The sequence below is a fragment of the Zychaea mexicana genome (genome assembly GCF_025766255.1).
Source record: "Zychaea mexicana strain RSA 1403 chromosome Unknown BDB00scaffold_69, whole genome shotgun sequence".
Taxonomy (NCBI): Eukaryota; Fungi; Mucoromycota; class Mucoromycetes; order Mucorales; family Lichtheimiaceae; genus Zychaea; species Zychaea mexicana.
Genome location: NW_026516732.1, coordinates 227802 through 244442, shown reverse-complemented (window position 1 = coordinate 244442; position 16641 = coordinate 227802). Strand labels below are relative to the sequence as shown.

The following is a 16641-nucleotide window of genomic DNA, read 5'->3' as shown; positions in this document are numbered from 1 at the left end:
GCTGCGATTGCTATTGATGCAATCTTTGCTGGAATGAAAGGGGAATCATTGAAAATGAGGTCCCAATGGCTTCGCCAGAGGGCCAGTAAAGTATATGCGACAATGGATAGAAGTTGAATATGTGTGAAAGAAGAGTAGGGGGGATCACCGGTCGTGAGGAAGTGTAAGAAAGCCGATGGGCGTGGGTCGTGATAGCAAAGTTGAGTCCACACCCGTTGCCAAACTTGATACTTTTTTGGGCATAGAATTAGGAAATGAGGTAGGGTGTCGGTGTGGGATCTACAGATCCGGCATGTTGTTGATGAGATAAAGGATTGGTTCATATTGAAAAGCCTTTCAGCTGTAGGGATAGTGTTGTGGTAGATGCGATACAGGACATTGCGGGCAGCATGGTCCATAGGTGTTCCCCAAAAGCGGATCCAGTTCCTCGCAGGTATAGTCACATTTTTGGGTGCCCGGGTCAAATGTCGTCGATATATTTTGGGTTGCCCTGTTTTGATGGCGGGGTTGGTGTTGATCGCTCTTGTTAAAGGTTGGAAGTTGATTGCTCCCGGGTCACCTAGGTGACCTCCATCCGGGTGGTTTCTGGGAAGGCAGAGCCTAGCAAAGAAAGGGCGGAGGATGTATTTGAATTGAGTGACATCTTTGCGTAGTTGGTTCAATAGGGTAGGGTGTTTTATATAGTCTCCTTTTTGGCGGTCCCTGGCGCGGATATGTCCAAGAGTGGTGTCGAAAAGGAAAAAATCGTTGACGATACATTTCTTGAAACCTGGTCGTTTTGGTGGCGGGTTTGTTGGCGACGGGCAAATGGTGGCTAGGAGTGGGACTTGTAAGACCGTGGCGGGGTTGAGATTGTGGATATCATCCCATGAGATACTAAGGGCGTCAATAGTTCGAAGGACCAAAGTCACAGGTGAAGCGGCGTCTTGATTATGGTTCTTGCGGCTGGCGGGACAGAACAGAAGCAGCCGGTGATCTGCGATAAATTTGTGCGTGGCCAGTATTCGATGTATCAGACACAAAATATGCTCTGGAAACATATCATGTTCCCCCAGCATCGGTTGTATCCACCGCAGCTGGAGGGCATTTTGTTGTAGGGCGGGGTCCAAAAGGCCAATCCCTCCTTGATGTCGTGGTAGGCAGAGTGTTTGGTAGGATACCCGCGGAAACATGCGGTGCATGACAAAGTTGCCGATTATGCTTTTGACTTTTTGATGGAATCCGGAGAGCGGCGCACCGACGACCCTTAGTACATGCCATAGTTTCGACAGAATAAGGGTATTCAAAGCTGTCGCACGACCACGTACGGATAGCCCTCGTTGTAGATGTTGGTTACAGTGGTTTTTAATAGCTTCCAAGAGTCGATCCATGAAAGATTGTAGTTGCGAGCGGGATGATGAGAGCGGATATCCGAGGTAAACCACTGGATCTGGTTGGGTCCTATCGTGACAAGCTGAGATGCCATAGGGTTGTAGCCTGGTATTCCATATCGGCTGCGGTGCTCCACTGAGGGAAATGGCTTGAGTTTTTGTTTTATTGAATTTTGCATTGGAGGCCTTTTGATAAACATCCATGTGATGGAGTACGCGACTGAGGTCTGTCGTGTCTTGTAAAAAAACACAAATGTCGTCAGCATATGCCAGTGTTTTGATGGGCTGTGGGTTGGGGATTGATATAGTCCCTATTGGGTCGCTTGATGCAAAGGAATATCCTTGGTATCTGCAGGGTATTACAATGCTATCCAATCCATTGAGCGGAGTTGGGATCCAGGAAGCTTACTAGGGTGATGTTTATATCTTGGTTGACAGCACACAGTAGCACTCCAGCGTCTTGTATCAGGCTTGCCTTTTCTCTGGCGTTTTGAGCTTGCTATCGTATTGTTGTTCGTTTGGTAAGCATCAAGCTTAAGACACTGGGTTCATTTACTGAATAACTGCTCATGAGTTTGTTACATATAGAGTTTAAACAGACAAAGTACTGTAGTTAGAATTTGCCCAGAAAATATGAGGAACACTTTCCGGGAATCGCTATATTTCAAGATGTTCTTGATCCCGTATATATCCTAGCATGTGGAAGATGATAATGTTCCCGCTTACCATAAATATTGACCTTTGTCAGTAAACTTGACTCCAATAAGTCCTCTGCGTAGTATAACTCTCAAAGCGGTTCGAGTATAGTTGCAGCAGCACGTTGGGCCAATGAAATCCAATTACCGGGCACTGCCCGACATTAACAGGAACGCGCGTATGCGCATACATACAGCATACAGACTGCTTTTTTTTGGTCATAAAGGGAGAGGGGAGGAGGCGACGATAGTCTTTCTATTCAACAACGGAAGAAAGAATATTCTCATTTCATTTTTTTTTTCTCTCTTCTGTCACAGAGACTATATCATATAGAGAACGAAAACAAAAAACACAAGAAGAAAAAACGAAAATAGACCAAAAAAGAAGGAAAAAGCACGGAATATATAACACCATCCTTTTTATTATCCTCATTCGCCTTCACGATATATACTCCCGCCAAAATATGTATCCCTCACCTCTATAACTCCCTACAGCTTACAAATCCAGCAGATACTTGATCCCTCCCCTTAACCTTTTCCCTGTGCCTATACACAGTGGTTTCAAGTCACAAAGCTCCCTATATCTGTTTGAGCAAAAATGTCCCACCAAGACGCAGTGTTCAATAAGAGACGTTGAATACAATACAAACTTTTAAACGTACTTGTAGCTTAGCCAGAATCTGGAAGATCTTACAAATAGGCACTTGAGAGACCATGACTCATGTTGCGCGCGTGTGTTTTGTGATATCTTCCAAGAATATGTGTTAACGTGACCTCGGTGCTACGTATTACTGTTGATCATGCGCAACAAAGGAAAACTTTTCTTCAACGTAGCAAGCATGGCAAAAGATAAGTACGTGGATGCGACTACAGATCCGGAGTGTGTTCACCCGAAAGTCCCAGTTCTCCTTCTTCCTCTTTTGACATCTTTTTTATTTAGTATTTTGTTGCGCAACAAGGAGATGGTGAACAGGGGCTCCTAAACTTCCAGAGACCAGAAGCGCTGCAAAAAATGAACTGCCTCGTATTACATGTTTCATCATCAGTAGAACAAGTACCATGTACAATATAAAACGTACACATAATATTCTATGTCGATATCATAGTAATAATGCTTTTTATAAAAAGAACTATTTGAGTCTCCACACTTTAAAAAACGTGAGATATATGATATGCTGCAGATCGATGATGATTGTCTAGTGCGTTGCGTGCATAAAAGACTTGACAACGAGTCAGGTGTTCCTGTCAATACATATCGGAAGTTACCATTTTTGTCCACGCACAGACCCTTTTACCATACCAGAATAGGTCCCACTCATTCATACATATAAGGGTTGCTTAGTAACTGGAGCTAGTACTGTTTATATACTCTCATGAGCTCTTCACACCTAGTAGCAAATAGCACAACAAGATCAGCCACAATCACAAATCAAACATGCAACGATAAATTATATTAGGATGAGCGGAGCAGAAAAGAGAGAGAATACAGAGTGCGGCGCTATATTTTTACAAATGTGTACAGAGAGAAAGAGGATATCTGTAATTTACTTTTTCAATACAGCATTAACATCATCAAGGGTAGGCACCGAGTTCATGGATCCGTATCGCTGAACTGCGATCGAGGCAGCGACGTTTGCTTCCTCTAGCGCATACTGCACCCGAGTAAAGTACTCCTCCGTCTTTGCACGAATAAATGCGGCCAGAAAGTATCCCTATGTCAGCAGGTACTTAGTACATCATCCGTTTTGATAGCATCCTCCCGGACTTCTTTCTTGGGGTTTGCTGAAAGCACTTACAACAAAAGTATCGCCAGCACCAGTGGTGTCCTTTACATCCACCTTGCGACTAGGAACAATGAAATCACGGATCCGACCGCCTTCGTTTCTGAACTTGGCCACTACACCTTCTCCACCGAGTGTGACTACGACACCTTGCATTTTAGGGAACTTTTTCAGCAGTTCTCCAGCCATATCCAATTCCTTCATCTTCGGAGCTTCACCGTAGCCCAGTTCTCGATATAAGTCTGCAGCTTCATGTTCATTGACAATCAGAATCGCAACCTTGTCAAACGGAAACTCGTCGATGATGCCACGGGTCAGGGGCGCAGGGTTGAACAGTACCGGAAGACCTTTGTAATTCGGAGCGACAAATAAAATGACGTCAAGGAGCGGGTCCCTTTCACTGTTTTATAACTTTGCCCCGCCATCCATCCATACTTTTGGACAACATCCGCTCTCACATATACTCTCTACAACCACGTATATACACGCTATATATTTCTTTACCTTTCTCAGCAGCAAGGCTCATGATCGCACCACCTTCGCTCACTTCGTTTTGCATCACAACCCAGTCTTCAGAGTCAAATGAATCGAAAACCTTGCCTGCCTCTTTGGCCGTGTATTTGGCATTGGTGCCTGGATACAACACAATGCAGTTTTCACCAGTCTCACTACAGACTTGGATAAATGCACGACCGTTGCCCTGGATATAAAAGTGAGTACCAGGGTCTCGTTTGATATGTAGTTGACTGTTGAAGAAATAGGTTGTATATACTTACCTCAGTTTCAGAGATGCGGGTAAACGACATATCGACACCGTTTTCTTCCATGAAATCTTTGATCTATCCAGAGAAACAAGACCGTTAGGTCAACGTCACCAAAGACATATTCTAATGTTCCTTTTGGGCATGAATTGAACTTTACCCAGCGTGCGTCGTTGCCCAGCACTCCTCCATGATAGACAGCACCACCGCCCTATAATTTGTTACAAAAAAAAAGTTGCATAGTCAGTCGCCAGTATGGACAAATCAACATATCACAAATGAACTAATGGTATTGTAATTACCTTGGCGATAGCGACTGATTGGTTGGCCCCTACACCGTATTTGATGTCATAAAAGATAGTAGTTGGATATCAATGTGGTCTGGGTGTGTGGGAAATTTTGCTTGCTCCGTTTCCAGAGAGCGACCGCCTTCCTACCTTTACCACCAGGACGAGCGTTAAAGTCAGTTGCCGAAAGTGTCTCGCCCGTCTTTACAATATGTGGGACAGCAAAAGTCTGGTCAATGTTGAAGGAACCGTAGTTGAGAATCTTGCCAACCATGTTGGTGAATGTCTTGAAGCTGGAAAAAGAAAGAAAGAAACGGAACAAAGCCTCGCGCTTCCCATGAAGAGGGAGAGCGACATATGCGTATTTCTGTCCAATCAAATAAAAAAATGCAGGATAGTGTGTGGCACAGACACGCTAGAACATGTATCACCACTCGTTTGAAATAACGTAGTGGAGGAAGAATAACTCCGATGCAAATGGTGACGACAGCGCGAACCCCCTCCTCGGCGTGGCGGCGGATGAAAAAAACATTCACCACATCCCAAACATACGATATTTTTTTTTTCAACCCTTCCCTACTCTTTTCAAACAAGAATAATGATTGCTCCCATCACCGGCAAATTTCGCAAGCTGCTTATCAAGGACCTTTCCATCTCCTTCGCCCTCGGTGGTATCGGTGGTGCTGCTTGGTGGCAGTTGTACCATCTTCCCAACGTTCAGCGTCGCGATGCTTATTACGCCAAGCTCGAGGCCAGCAAGAGCCAGTAATTTCTGTGTCGACTCCAGAGAAAAAAGCGAACGATATCTGCCTACACTCGCTCCAACCGACTTCTTTTGAAAAACGATAACCAAAAACAGAATTACTAAAACAACATTAACAACCTTGGATACTACTACGACCACGCTCTTATATATACACGAAACCGACACGCGGCTTGCACTTTGAATCGCGATTGGAGGGACCGGAAATCATATGAAAACCTACTCATGGGTTTTGTAATTAGACCAATGTATATGATTTATTATTAAAAAATAACCAGTACATTGGGCTGCATACAATTTTTACTCACTGTTGTTATCGACATCGTCGTACTTTTGTTCTTGGTTTCTGTGATTACTCACGATGGCTCGTGCGACACACATGTTATGTATACAGCCATTCCTTTTGTTTATATTCCCTTGTGGGTGACAAAGTGGGTATGTGTGCATGTATTCAGCAAGAAGCACAACAGCCCGGTATATATTACGAAATGAAATAACTATCTTTTACTGTAGAAATACAAGCAAAAAAACGAAGGAAAAAAGCAAGTTATTGGGTTTATGTTGAGTGTATAAGGAGAGATTGGGACGAGAGAAAATACAGAAACACTGTGTGTGTGTGTGTGTGTGTGTGCATGTTGGGAATGGAAGAGAGTTGGAGTTTGTTCTACGCGTATCAACGGATTAATTAATCGTCAATGACGTTGACCTTGACGGTTTCAGTGGCAGTGATCTGAGTGCGTCTGAACTGCACTTGTTCAACAAAGTCAATGGCGTACGATCCAGGCTTGGTATCTTCGGGAACGGTCCACTTCTTGGTGTAGGTAACGTACTTGTTAGGCTTGGCTGCGACAGGGCTAAAAGTAAAGTGATGGTGACGATGGGTTAGGCCAGGTGTATATTAACACGATACGAACTATCGGCTTTGTCGGTAGCAATATGTTTGCATTGACGAATCGTTATACTACTTTACCATTTCTTGTGGATAGCGCCAAGTTGCTGCTGCTTCTGGTTACCAGTGCGGCGATGGAAGTTGATATCCAAAGCCAAAGCCTTTCCGGGCGAGGTTTGGTCTGAATATGCAAATTGAGTCATGTTATTAGGATATCGGATGGGCAGCTTTGTGGGAGAGGGACGGAGGCAGTCGTGAGCGCTTCTTACCATCAATAAGAGGTTGCATGACATACTTGACAACCAATTGATCACCAGCCTTGACATCCTGGCCGTCTCGGGGCGACTCGATCTTCATAAAGTGAAGCTGCGAATACACGCTAGCAAAGGTGGTCTGCACAAGCGCAACGAGGAGAACGGCGGACAAGAGAAGAGACTTTGACAAACGCATGACGATTGATGAGCGACGGTGAAGAAAAGAGAGGAAAGGAGCGAGCGACTAAAGAGCGGGAGAGAAAGAGAGAAAGAAGGAAGAAAAGAAGAGGATGGGCCAGCTGGAGCAAAGAAGTTGGAAAGGGTTATCAAGTTTTTGTTTTTTTTTTGTGGTATAAATATAAAACGGTGGCACAAGTCAAATTGAGTGTGGCCAAAAATACTACTGCCGCAACAGCGAACTCATTTACTCCGACAGCCCGCCCCTCGTGCTGCCGTTCCTAATTCACCTAGTCTTGTTCTTGCCCGCTTCCTTTTCCTCTCGCATCATGACCTGTGGGCAACGACGGGGCCAAGCAGAAAGGAAGTGGGCCTATACTATTAATGTTACTAGGCCACTTCCGCCCGATTCTCCTCGTCCCTGTCCTCCGAACGAAACCAAGCCTATTGTTCTTTGATGGAGGAAAGTTGGGACCCAAGTGATACAACCCCCTGAATCCATGGATTCAAAGAAGTGCTGGAAATGCACCAAGCCCAATCGAACGAAACTCTATGACCAGCGGGAATTATAAGAGCGGACGAGGTGGAGGGAAGTGATCGCCCCATTGCACCTTGTTTGGCGATATAAGTGGTAATTTCCAGTTAAATGAAAATGAGCACAGAACCTTTTTTTCAAGATGCGCGCACATCCTCGTACGTATTACACGCGACATATCATCTTTCTGTATCACTGCACATGGCACTACTGTATACGCTACCTATCCATCGTCCTTGATCTCTACCCCATCATCTCCTCTAGCGCATAGGCTCTTGCTGGCGCAGAAACAAAAGCTGTTGCTCTCCGGGCAGAGGTTTGTCGGTAGTGGTGGGGAACGGAAACAGCGCTACTCACTTGTACTCAGGCCCACTTTCAATTAAGCGGATATTTGCCCTGTAAATTTGACACATGCTTTTGTTCTTCGCAAACCATTGCTGCTGCTTTGATGATAGAGGACACGCATACTGAAGCATTTCTGCTCTTGCTATATTACGAATGAGATGCGCCCGTACAATAGGCTATTTTCCTGGATTTCTCTTAATTCTTCTTCGTTCCTGGTATTTGAGCACCCGCCACCTATGGCCAGTAATGCACCATCCGCTTACTTTACACTAAACACGTTGCGATATAAGTACATGAGTGCATGAGACAACCAACAGCAACAGTTATGCGTTTTTGAGAACCCTATGACAAGAAAAAGTTAATCCAGCTAATTTACGCTTCAATATGCGTTTGTGTCCACCGCAAAATAAAAATAAACTTGTACAATTTGATGGAACTAACTGTTATTGGCTGGCTTTATATATCGTGTGCTATGCTTCTTTATTTGTGCAGTAGCCGCATCGGTAAAGCGGGCAATCGATGCTCCGTACGTAATATATGGAACGCAGAAGTGTGTCACCTATTGAACTTTTTATAACTTACTCATGTCACCTCCGAAACGTATCATTTCTGCACTCCCTTTCATGATTATTGCCCACTTTACATCGTGGCATAATTGATGCCATCGCACGATGATATTCTTTCCATTACAGCTCAGTACAAATACGCGAATTTCTCCATTTACAGCGCAATCATTGAAAAAATCTCTGTCGTTCCTAGGATAGCAATGATGGAACAATTCCAAGTTAGCAACTTGGTTCAGCAGCAACAATTCGCTATTTGTCAAAGTCTCTGATAGTCACCAGACAAAGAAATGATGAACAAGAAAAGTGTACACAAGACTTTGGCTTTACATATTTTATTAGACAAATGCGCGAGCTACTATTGATAATACGGTGCATTAATTCGAAGGTACTGGCTATGCCAACGATTATGGTGCTCGATTGCTCATGGAAAGGTATCTGCTTTAAATACGGGAGCGATCATGCTGGAATGCCCAGGATCCTTGCGGTATTCGATATTGACAAAGGATTTTCCCACGCTGAGCTTGACTTGCATAGTGATACGGCGCGTTGCATCCCATACTACGCCTTCTGCAAGCTTGTTTAGCCAGTCTTATTTTCTATCATAGCAATACTTACGTAGACCAAATGCTTATTCGATCAACAGGTGTACTCTTGACGTCTTCTGTCGCTCAGAGAGCTTTGCGTGGCACTATTCTTCTGCGTAGCTTACATGCCGATGCTGTTACCCAAAGAGACGCATACCTTGAGCGCTTGACAGGTGAAAATGACGGAATCGCCGTACTCAAACTCCATCGTCCCGCAGCGCGCAATGCCCTCTCGGTTAAATTGCTTGGTGAATTCCGTGATGCTTTGGCCAAAGTGCGCTTCAGCAGGTTGGTTTTCGCAAAAACTGTCTTTGCAATCTTCGTAATACAGAACACGACAATAAACTTAAAAGCATAATACGACTGCAACTACTTTTAGCGAACAGCCTCGAGTTTTGATTATCCAGAGTCTGGTAGACCGTGTGTTTTGCGCAGGTGCTGATCTTAAAGTAAGTCTTGCATAGGCGAAGGGATACTGTGGATAGAATCTTAATGACACGGATACTTATTCCAGGAACGCGCTACGATGAGCCCTTCTCAAGTGACTCAATTTTTGTACAATTTAAGACAAGCTTACCGTGAGCTTGAGGTATGTCGTCCTTTTTCCCTTTCAATAGCCACATTATTAAAGTCAAGATCGATTAAGTCCTCTTGCATAAAAATTCCCAGACTTTACCGATCCCTACTATCGCAGCAATTGACGGCGCTGCACTGGGTGGTGGATTGGAAATGGCTTTATCTTGTGATATGCGTGTGGCAGGTCCTGGTGCAAAGATCGGTCTTCCTGAAACTAAACTGGCAATTATCCCAGGGTAAACAAAATGAAAATTAGAACGCGTTAAAGGAAAAGAAAGAAGATCTAATCTGGATGAATGTATGCGTGTATGTATGGTAGAGCTGGAGGCACTCAACGATTGCCGCGTTTAATTGGACCTTCAAAAGCCAAGGAATTGATTTACACTGCATCAGTTTTGAGTAACAAGCAAGCATACGAGTATGGTAATGATAGGAAGAGTATAAAGGAGCTTATTCGATATACAATTTGAATTTTTCACAGTCTGTTATTAACCGAAGCTTTGTATATTGCCAACGCGTCTGATGTCATCATTTAAAATCGTATTAATTTACTTAGGTGTTGTCAACTATGTCGCTGAGGAAAGTGCAATGGATAAGGCTTTACAGGTCGCACAAACCATTTTGCCTCAGGCGCCGTTGGCTATCAAGATGGCCAAGCTTGCTGTGGATCAGGGTGCACAGGTTGACATGTAAGTTGTGTAGTTTTCAATTTTTTATGTGAGTAATTTCTATCCCCTTTTTCTGTCTGGATGTGCTAAGTGAACTGAATACAGTGACACCGGTCTCGAGTTGGAGCAGGCCTATTATGCACAGCTGATCCCTACCGAGGATAGATTAGAAGGTCTACGTGCTTTCAAGGAAAAGCGAAAGCCTGTTTACAAGGGCCGTTAAGATTAGGCTTGACATTTCTTAGACGTCTGTGGTTCAGAATTATATAAGACGCAATCATGTTTGAGAAGATGTTTGTTGAACAGTGAAATAATACCATTGCTGGATTGCGGCTATAAGCTGACGGTCAGTGAAACGTGGCACCGTATGTATGTAACAGTAATGATGTAGTATCGACATATGTGAGAACGTTATGAGTACATTGTTTGAAATAGGTTGACCATCTACTATGCAGAACACAGCTGCTTATGCAATTTAACTTGTGATACACTCATTTTGTGGCTACACTATTTAGCAGGCAACAATATGCTGTGATGCATCATCCTATACTATATCCGCGTCTTTATCGGATTCAGCAAAAAGATTAGAGTACCATTGCAACGCCAAATTATGTGACGAATAACAACTGACGCAAAGCAATGGAGTTATCACTACGGCAATTTAAAAATATACGATGCATAGCAACGAGGCACACAGTAACGAATTTATCACCATAGCAACCAAAAATTACCAAATTCAGATTCTCCTAGCAACGAACAAACGTCATCAGTCAGTTTATGCTCCGCTCAGATTGGCACTTGTGGGCCTGTTTACTTGGTTTTGGAAAACTCACGACGAAATCGATTTATATACGATTATAACATGAGCGTCATTACCAGCGTTACCGGCTTTGCCGCATTCGGTGTTCTCGTCCGTACATACGCTTTGGGTCTTCAAAAGCGTCCATTGTTTTCCAGTATGTGCTTTTACCTGGATAAAATCTTCCTTACAATAAAATAGATTACATTATAAACGATCCGAATACTCAATGCCGTCTGTCCTACCCATTATAAAATCCCAACTTTTAGACCCTGCCACACACTTGGCCGCTGCTGCAGCTTTCGGTGGTGTCGGTTACTTTTTCGGCCAAGCTCTCGACCGTCAGAGCGCACTCATTGAAGGCAAGAAGGATTTGTTGCTCAAGAACCGAGAACGCGCTGAAGAAATCGCAAAGCAGCAAGCTGCTCTCTAGATTTTGAAAAAGAGAATAACACAGAAATCTCGGTCCATAACATAAAAAACGCTCACGCAACCACCTACATATACATACACATGTCAAAAATACACCGTTTCCATTAAAATATCAATAAATAAAACACGCTTTTTTTTCGCTTATTTTTAAGTCTTTATTATTATATATAATACGTTTGGACAAACTTTAATGTGCTGTTTTCCATGTTTTGCGCGGCTGTTCTGTTTGTTGGCTGACCCGAGTCACAGTAAACTTGCTGGGCTTGACATCGCAGAAGCGGTGTATGAAACTGGAAAATTTTCACCGAAAGGCTGACACAACTTCACAGCTAGCCAATCAACGTCGAACGGCACATGTTACAATTCTTGAGTATAAATATGGGCTCTCCCCAGCAAAACTTGTTTTTCTTTTTCTTCATTACACTGTTCGGTTATAGTGCGCGAGGTTAAATCCACAGCTTCTACTTCTTCGGAAGTTGGAGCGTAGGGGTTGGCCATAACATTTAGTTTGCGTAGCTATTTCTTTTTCAGTAATAACAGCGGATTATTGTAGGACCAGCTCGGCTGGATCCTTGAGCTTCCTTCGGGCTGCTCGGTGAAGGTTGGATTGGACTCACCCTATGATGATCTACGCGGTAAATTCCTATGCCTGCCGTAATCTTCTGCTGCTCTGCAGTTATGACGGAATTGGCAACAACCTTACCGTGGTCATTCCACATTTCAGTAGTTAATAAGAAAATGATAAAAAAAATTTTCACCCGCACCGTCGTCCGAGCGTCCCCGTGGCTTGTCTTGCACCATCCAAATGTCGGTATGCACATTTTATGATTTTACATGCTTTTGCGTGAGTACGTTAAAGTTTACGAGGGCTTGTCAAAGTTGACGGTTTGCGACATAACATATTTAGAAGCAAGTGACAGTGCCAATCCTATGCCTTACCAGCTCATTGAAAAGAAGGGTGTTTTACTAAAACCTATACCACGCATTACAACGAGTGTGCTGTCTCGTGATTAGTGTTTCAGAGTAAATAACTTGGCCTTGTATATGGGAAAGGATATGTATAAAAATTTTTTATATGTATATATATAGCTGATATAATCAAACAGTTTTTTTAAAAAAAAGCCCTTCAAAATTTATATTTACTCGCCCTTGAACGACTTCATTTCCACATTGTCACCACCAGCACTGGTGCCGCTGCCTTGAAGTTGCTGCAGCTGATGTTGTTGTTCTCTGACTTTTTCCATTCCTTCTACCACGCGTTCCTTGGCCATTTTGGTTGCTTCTCCAAACACTGTCGTGAGGATACGTTCGAGAGGACCCCAGAGGTTCAATGCATAGATAATATAGCCAAAGGTAATGCAAAAGACGAAGAGAACGAGATAAATAGGACTCTTGATAATTGTCATGAATTCGTTCCAGCCCAATGCAATCATCACGACTAAAAGCCAGGTGGGTATCTTTGCAGTGGTTGCCACAACCGAACGCTTTGCTTCCAAATAGAACGCATCCGACTCCCGCTTGAATCGATTAGTGATATCAATCTGCTTGGCCTCCGTTAGGATAGTAAGTGTTTGTTTGAAATCAAAGTCTTCGTCGTTTTCAATGTCAAATCCTTCGTCGTCGCTCAAGTCGATCTTGGCAAATATGGGAATCAGCGTAAGAGCATCGTCTCGTGCCTTGCGGAAGTAGCTGTCAATGTCATCTTCGGGTTTCCATACACGTGGCAGACCGTGTTCGTCATAGCGGAATTTTTCTTCGAATCTTAAAGCAACGGTAAAATATGTTGAGTATTGTTAACGCTGCACATAGCAACATCCTTTCCATCCTTCTTTACCTCGAACGCAATTTCAATAGTAGCATATTATCCGCGAGTTCCTCATCGACTTTTTTACGCAATACAAGCCATGCCTGGCGCTTCAAGCCTAGTATGGACTCCTGCAGTTCCTCGTCTGATGAGTTGAAGCCTAAAAGTCGACCATAAGAGTTAGACCTTTCCTGTTCCTCACTAACACTACACACAACATTAAAGCTTACTCTTGGCCTTGTCAACCAAAGTCTTTTGTCCATGCTCAACAGTTGTTTTGTAAGCTTGGATGATATCATGCCAAGTCTTTTCCTTCGGGTTGTTCAATGCTAGTGAGACAGGCTCTGAAAGCTCGTTTTCAACTTGTTTCTGAGGAGGAATTAATGTCAATTAATATATGTGTCATAGTCAAAGGACGAGCGTGATAGATATTAAACTTACCGCCAACTGTTTGCTCATCTTCTTGAATTCATCTGCACGAGCCTGCGCAGACACCTTTGCAAAAGCTTCTTCGAGCTGGTTATGCTCATGGCCATATGACCAATCCGTATCAGAAAGCACAATGGCTGATTGGGGACAAACGCGAATCAAAGTATAAGTAATCGGAGCATATGACAAGAAATACTATACATACCTTTGGCACCGGATACAAAAAGATCGTTAGCCTCCTTCAGGCACTCATCTACGATTTCGGCAAAATTATATGAAGGCTTTTTCAATTCGGCCTGTGCATATTCACAGATACAATCAGTATATAACATCTTTCTTTTCAAAAGGCACCGGCTCCTTTCATGGACATGTATAGTTTACCTTGAGGTTCTCTTCAAACATTGTGATGGCCTTCTTGTGCAAATTCTTCAATTGACCGACGAAGAACACGTTGAGCTGTGTGTTGAGCTTGGCCAACATATCCTTTCGCTTCTTTTCATAAACCCCTTGGTGGTATCGTGAAGCGTTCTTGTCAAACGAATTCAGGGCCTCGCTGCGGATGTCATCCATTTGCTTGCCCAAATCAGGGACCGTCTGTGCCTTTTCCAAGATTGGGTTTTTAAAAGGTGCTATCCGCTCCATAAATCGTTCGAATGCAGCCTATATGAATTTGAAATATAGGGTCAATTTCCTTGATTCGTTCTTAACTCTCATTAAAATATTGGGATCGTAACATCAGGCCTCACTCCGATTTACATTTGAAATCTCATCACAGCGATATTGTGCCAAAAGTTCTTGTTGGGTGGGTAAATCCAAGTCTTTGTTGGACAGAATCTTGTCCCAGATACTTGAAGCATAGACATGGTATCCGTCGGCGGGGATGCGCTTGTGGTATTGAGGACGGAACACGTAATTGGCATCCTTGGGATCATTGAATCGCGTTCGAAGCTTGACAACTTCTTCGTCGAATTTCTCGGGAAGAAGAACTTTGTGGGGCAATCCGGTGTACATGAAATCAAAGTAATCATGGATCTTGCAGTCCTCCAAACCTTCAGGCTATAATTGCAGTAATGGCCATGTCCCTCTTTGTGAGTCTTTTGAATAGCTGGGAAAATATTCCCCTTGCATTGCCGATCATTTTCCTTACCTTGGATAACCCGCTCCAAATCTTTTCAAGATCAGCTTGAAGTGTCGTGGCCAAGTTTTCCAGTGGGGTAGAACCAACGTGATCACGAATGACAATCAAGATCAAAGTCTTTTCCTTGCTGAAAGCATTGTACGTGTATTTAGTATCATGTGAGAGTAAGGTACCAAACGAAATTGGTTATAAAGTGCCCAACATACCCTTTTTGATTCTGGAACAGTTGAAGGTTGACTTCAAAAACAGTCTTGAGCAAGCCCATATTGGCACCCTGATAGAGGCCCACTTGATGTTCCCACAAATTCAGAATGATCACTTCACTCGTTGCCATGGAGAAAAGTGCCGATTTACGCTCGAAATCTTGATCCTCGCCACGTTCACGGCCATCGGTACCTTCGACATCCATCACGAGCACATGCATTCCTCGACCACGGGACATCCAGATACCTTTGGTCGTCTGGCTGCGCTGCTTTTCATCCATCACATCAAAGGATGTACCAAACAGTCGATTTAACAAGGTACCTAGCAACCAAAAGCATGCATACAGTATGAGCAAAGTGGCACTTTCTCTTTCCTTCTTCACATCCCTTGATTGTGTTCATCCCCCCCCCCACCCAAAAGAGCCCCCGTTCCGCAAATAACTAGTGTCGCACTTACTTTTGCCCGTGCTTTGTGAGCCGAATACAGCGACGACATTATACTGAAATCCTGCTTCTGCGAGTGACCATTTGCCCATGTAACTCGGTAACTCTTCACTAGATTGAGAGTAAACGGTTCAAGCATACAAAAACCCCAGGTGTGAAAAATGCATGTGATAATATGTCAGTACGTCGTCGTGTATGACTCTGCTGCTGGCGTGACAAACAAAGGTAAAAGTACATACGTAAAATCTTGATTTTCGTCAACGATTTGAAGACGTGGAATGAAGCCGTTATCCTCATCCCATGACTTGATGCCGTTAACATCATCTTGCTTCGCAACTGCAGTATCTTCGTTGTTGCTCATGATTCAATGTGAACTATAAGTCGTATTTACACGTATATATATATATATATATATATATATATAATAATAATAATAATGAGAGAAGAGAAAAAGAAAAAATAGGCAGGTCAGCGCTCCTCAACTTTAAGGAATCCCGAATAAATGAGTGTAATATAAAGCAACACGTAGACGCACGCACTAACTTCATCGCCACCATTACCACCAACCACCACTCACTATCACTCGAAACCAAAAGGCGGGGTGGGGGTTGGGGGATTTTAAAGAGTCACAGTAAGGAGAAAGAGAGAGAGAGGGTAAGAGCCGATATCCACTCTCGCTGTTGACTGTTATTATTACCTAAGAGCAAGCAGTAGTTTATATTATGCGAGAAAGGTTGGTTAACAAGCAGGGATCTGACTCTGCGCGAAAGGGAAATGGGGAAGAAAGAAGGGGGGGGGGGCTCGAGTGGATTACGGACTTGCAATACGCGTTTTGAGTGCCGTTCTGGCCACTTGTTTCCTCGTATCACTTTTTTTTATTTGAATTTTTTTCATTTTCAACAGCATATGATAGTACATAGTTCTACAAACTTATACAAACAAGTGTATGCTTACTAGTGAACGAAAGAATCAGAGATTTATCGTCATCAACCGTTGTCTTGTAAGCATGTATTTTTTTCTTTGAGGTTTAGAGTGACTCGATGTGGAACAAAAGCGTCGCACATTAGTTAAAGAACCCCATCATTAAAAGTTTATAAAGAAGAAAAAAACACTGGTTTTACGCTGAGCCATCAATTTAAAT

At 43.3% G+C, this 16641-nt stretch overlaps 5 protein-coding genes across 5 annotated transcripts; 3 read left to right on the top strand and 2 right to left on the bottom strand.

The window, feature by feature from the left end:
* Positions 1–3801: 3801 nt before the first annotated feature.
* On the bottom strand, positions 3802–6996 carry BDB00DRAFT_768647 (Ribokinase-like protein; the record flags this gene model as incomplete). Its single annotated transcript, XM_053119753.1, has 8 exons — positions 3802–4193; positions 4351–4546; positions 4768–4818; positions 4910–4938; positions 5045–5096; positions 6364–6511; positions 6628–6727; positions 6816–6996. 8 exons carry the CDS (start codon positions 6994–6996, stop codon positions 3802–3804), a joined length of 1149 nt encoding a protein of 382 aa, XP_052976882.1.
* Positions 6997–9047: 2051 nt separating this feature from the next.
* On the top strand, positions 9048–10474 carry BDB00DRAFT_768544 (ClpP/crotonase-like domain-containing protein; the record flags this gene model as incomplete). Its single annotated transcript, XM_053119746.1, has 7 exons — positions 9048–9299; positions 9394–9456; positions 9522–9596; positions 9677–9819; positions 9903–10006; positions 10140–10272; positions 10357–10474. 7 exons carry the CDS (start codon positions 9048–9050, stop codon positions 10472–10474), a joined length of 888 nt encoding a protein of 295 aa, XP_052976881.1.
* Positions 10475–10996: 522 nt separating this feature from the next.
* On the top strand, positions 10997–11612 carry BDB00DRAFT_837280 (uncharacterized protein). Its single transcript, XM_053124543.1, has 2 exons — positions 10997–11207; positions 11320–11612. The coding sequence occupies exons 1-2, from the start codon at positions 11114–11116 to the stop codon at positions 11481–11483; spliced, it is 258 nt and encodes an 85-aa protein (XP_052976880.1). The 5' UTR covers positions 10997–11113; the 3' UTR covers positions 11484–11612.
* A 233-nt stretch (positions 11613–11845) lies between these two features.
* Positions 11846–12576, top strand: BDB00DRAFT_837278 (uncharacterized protein; the record flags this gene model as incomplete). Its single annotated transcript, XM_053124542.1, has 2 exons — positions 11846–12293; positions 12390–12576. Coding segments are annotated over exons 1-2 (269 nt in total), but the record flags the coding sequence as incomplete, so codon positions are not given.
* A 45-nt stretch (positions 12577–12621) lies between these two features.
* BDB00DRAFT_768585 (RHD3/Sey1) lies at positions 12622–15861 on the bottom strand (the record flags this gene model as incomplete). The annotated part of the gene is made up of 11 exons (XM_053119749.1): positions 12622–13243; positions 13317–13446; positions 13517–13655; positions 13728–13852; positions 13921–14011; positions 14097–14375; positions 14472–14771; positions 14863–14980; positions 15060–15378; positions 15514–15611; positions 15740–15861. 11 exons carry the CDS (start codon positions 15859–15861, stop codon positions 12622–12624), a joined length of 2343 nt encoding a protein of 780 aa, XP_052976878.1.
* Positions 15862–16641: the final 780 nt, after the last annotated feature.

What these genes read in the sequence shown, in the direction of transcription:
- BDB00DRAFT_837280 (XM_053124543.1), top strand. Translation starts at nt 11,114, where the DNA reads ATGAGCGTCATTACCAGCGTTACCGGCTTTGCCGCATTCGGTGTTCTC. An exon ending in AAAGCGTCCATTGTTTTCCA is followed by an intron (nt 11,208 to 11,319) that starts GTATGTGCTTTT and finishes CCCAACTTTTAG; the next exon opens with ACCCTGCCACACACTTGGCC.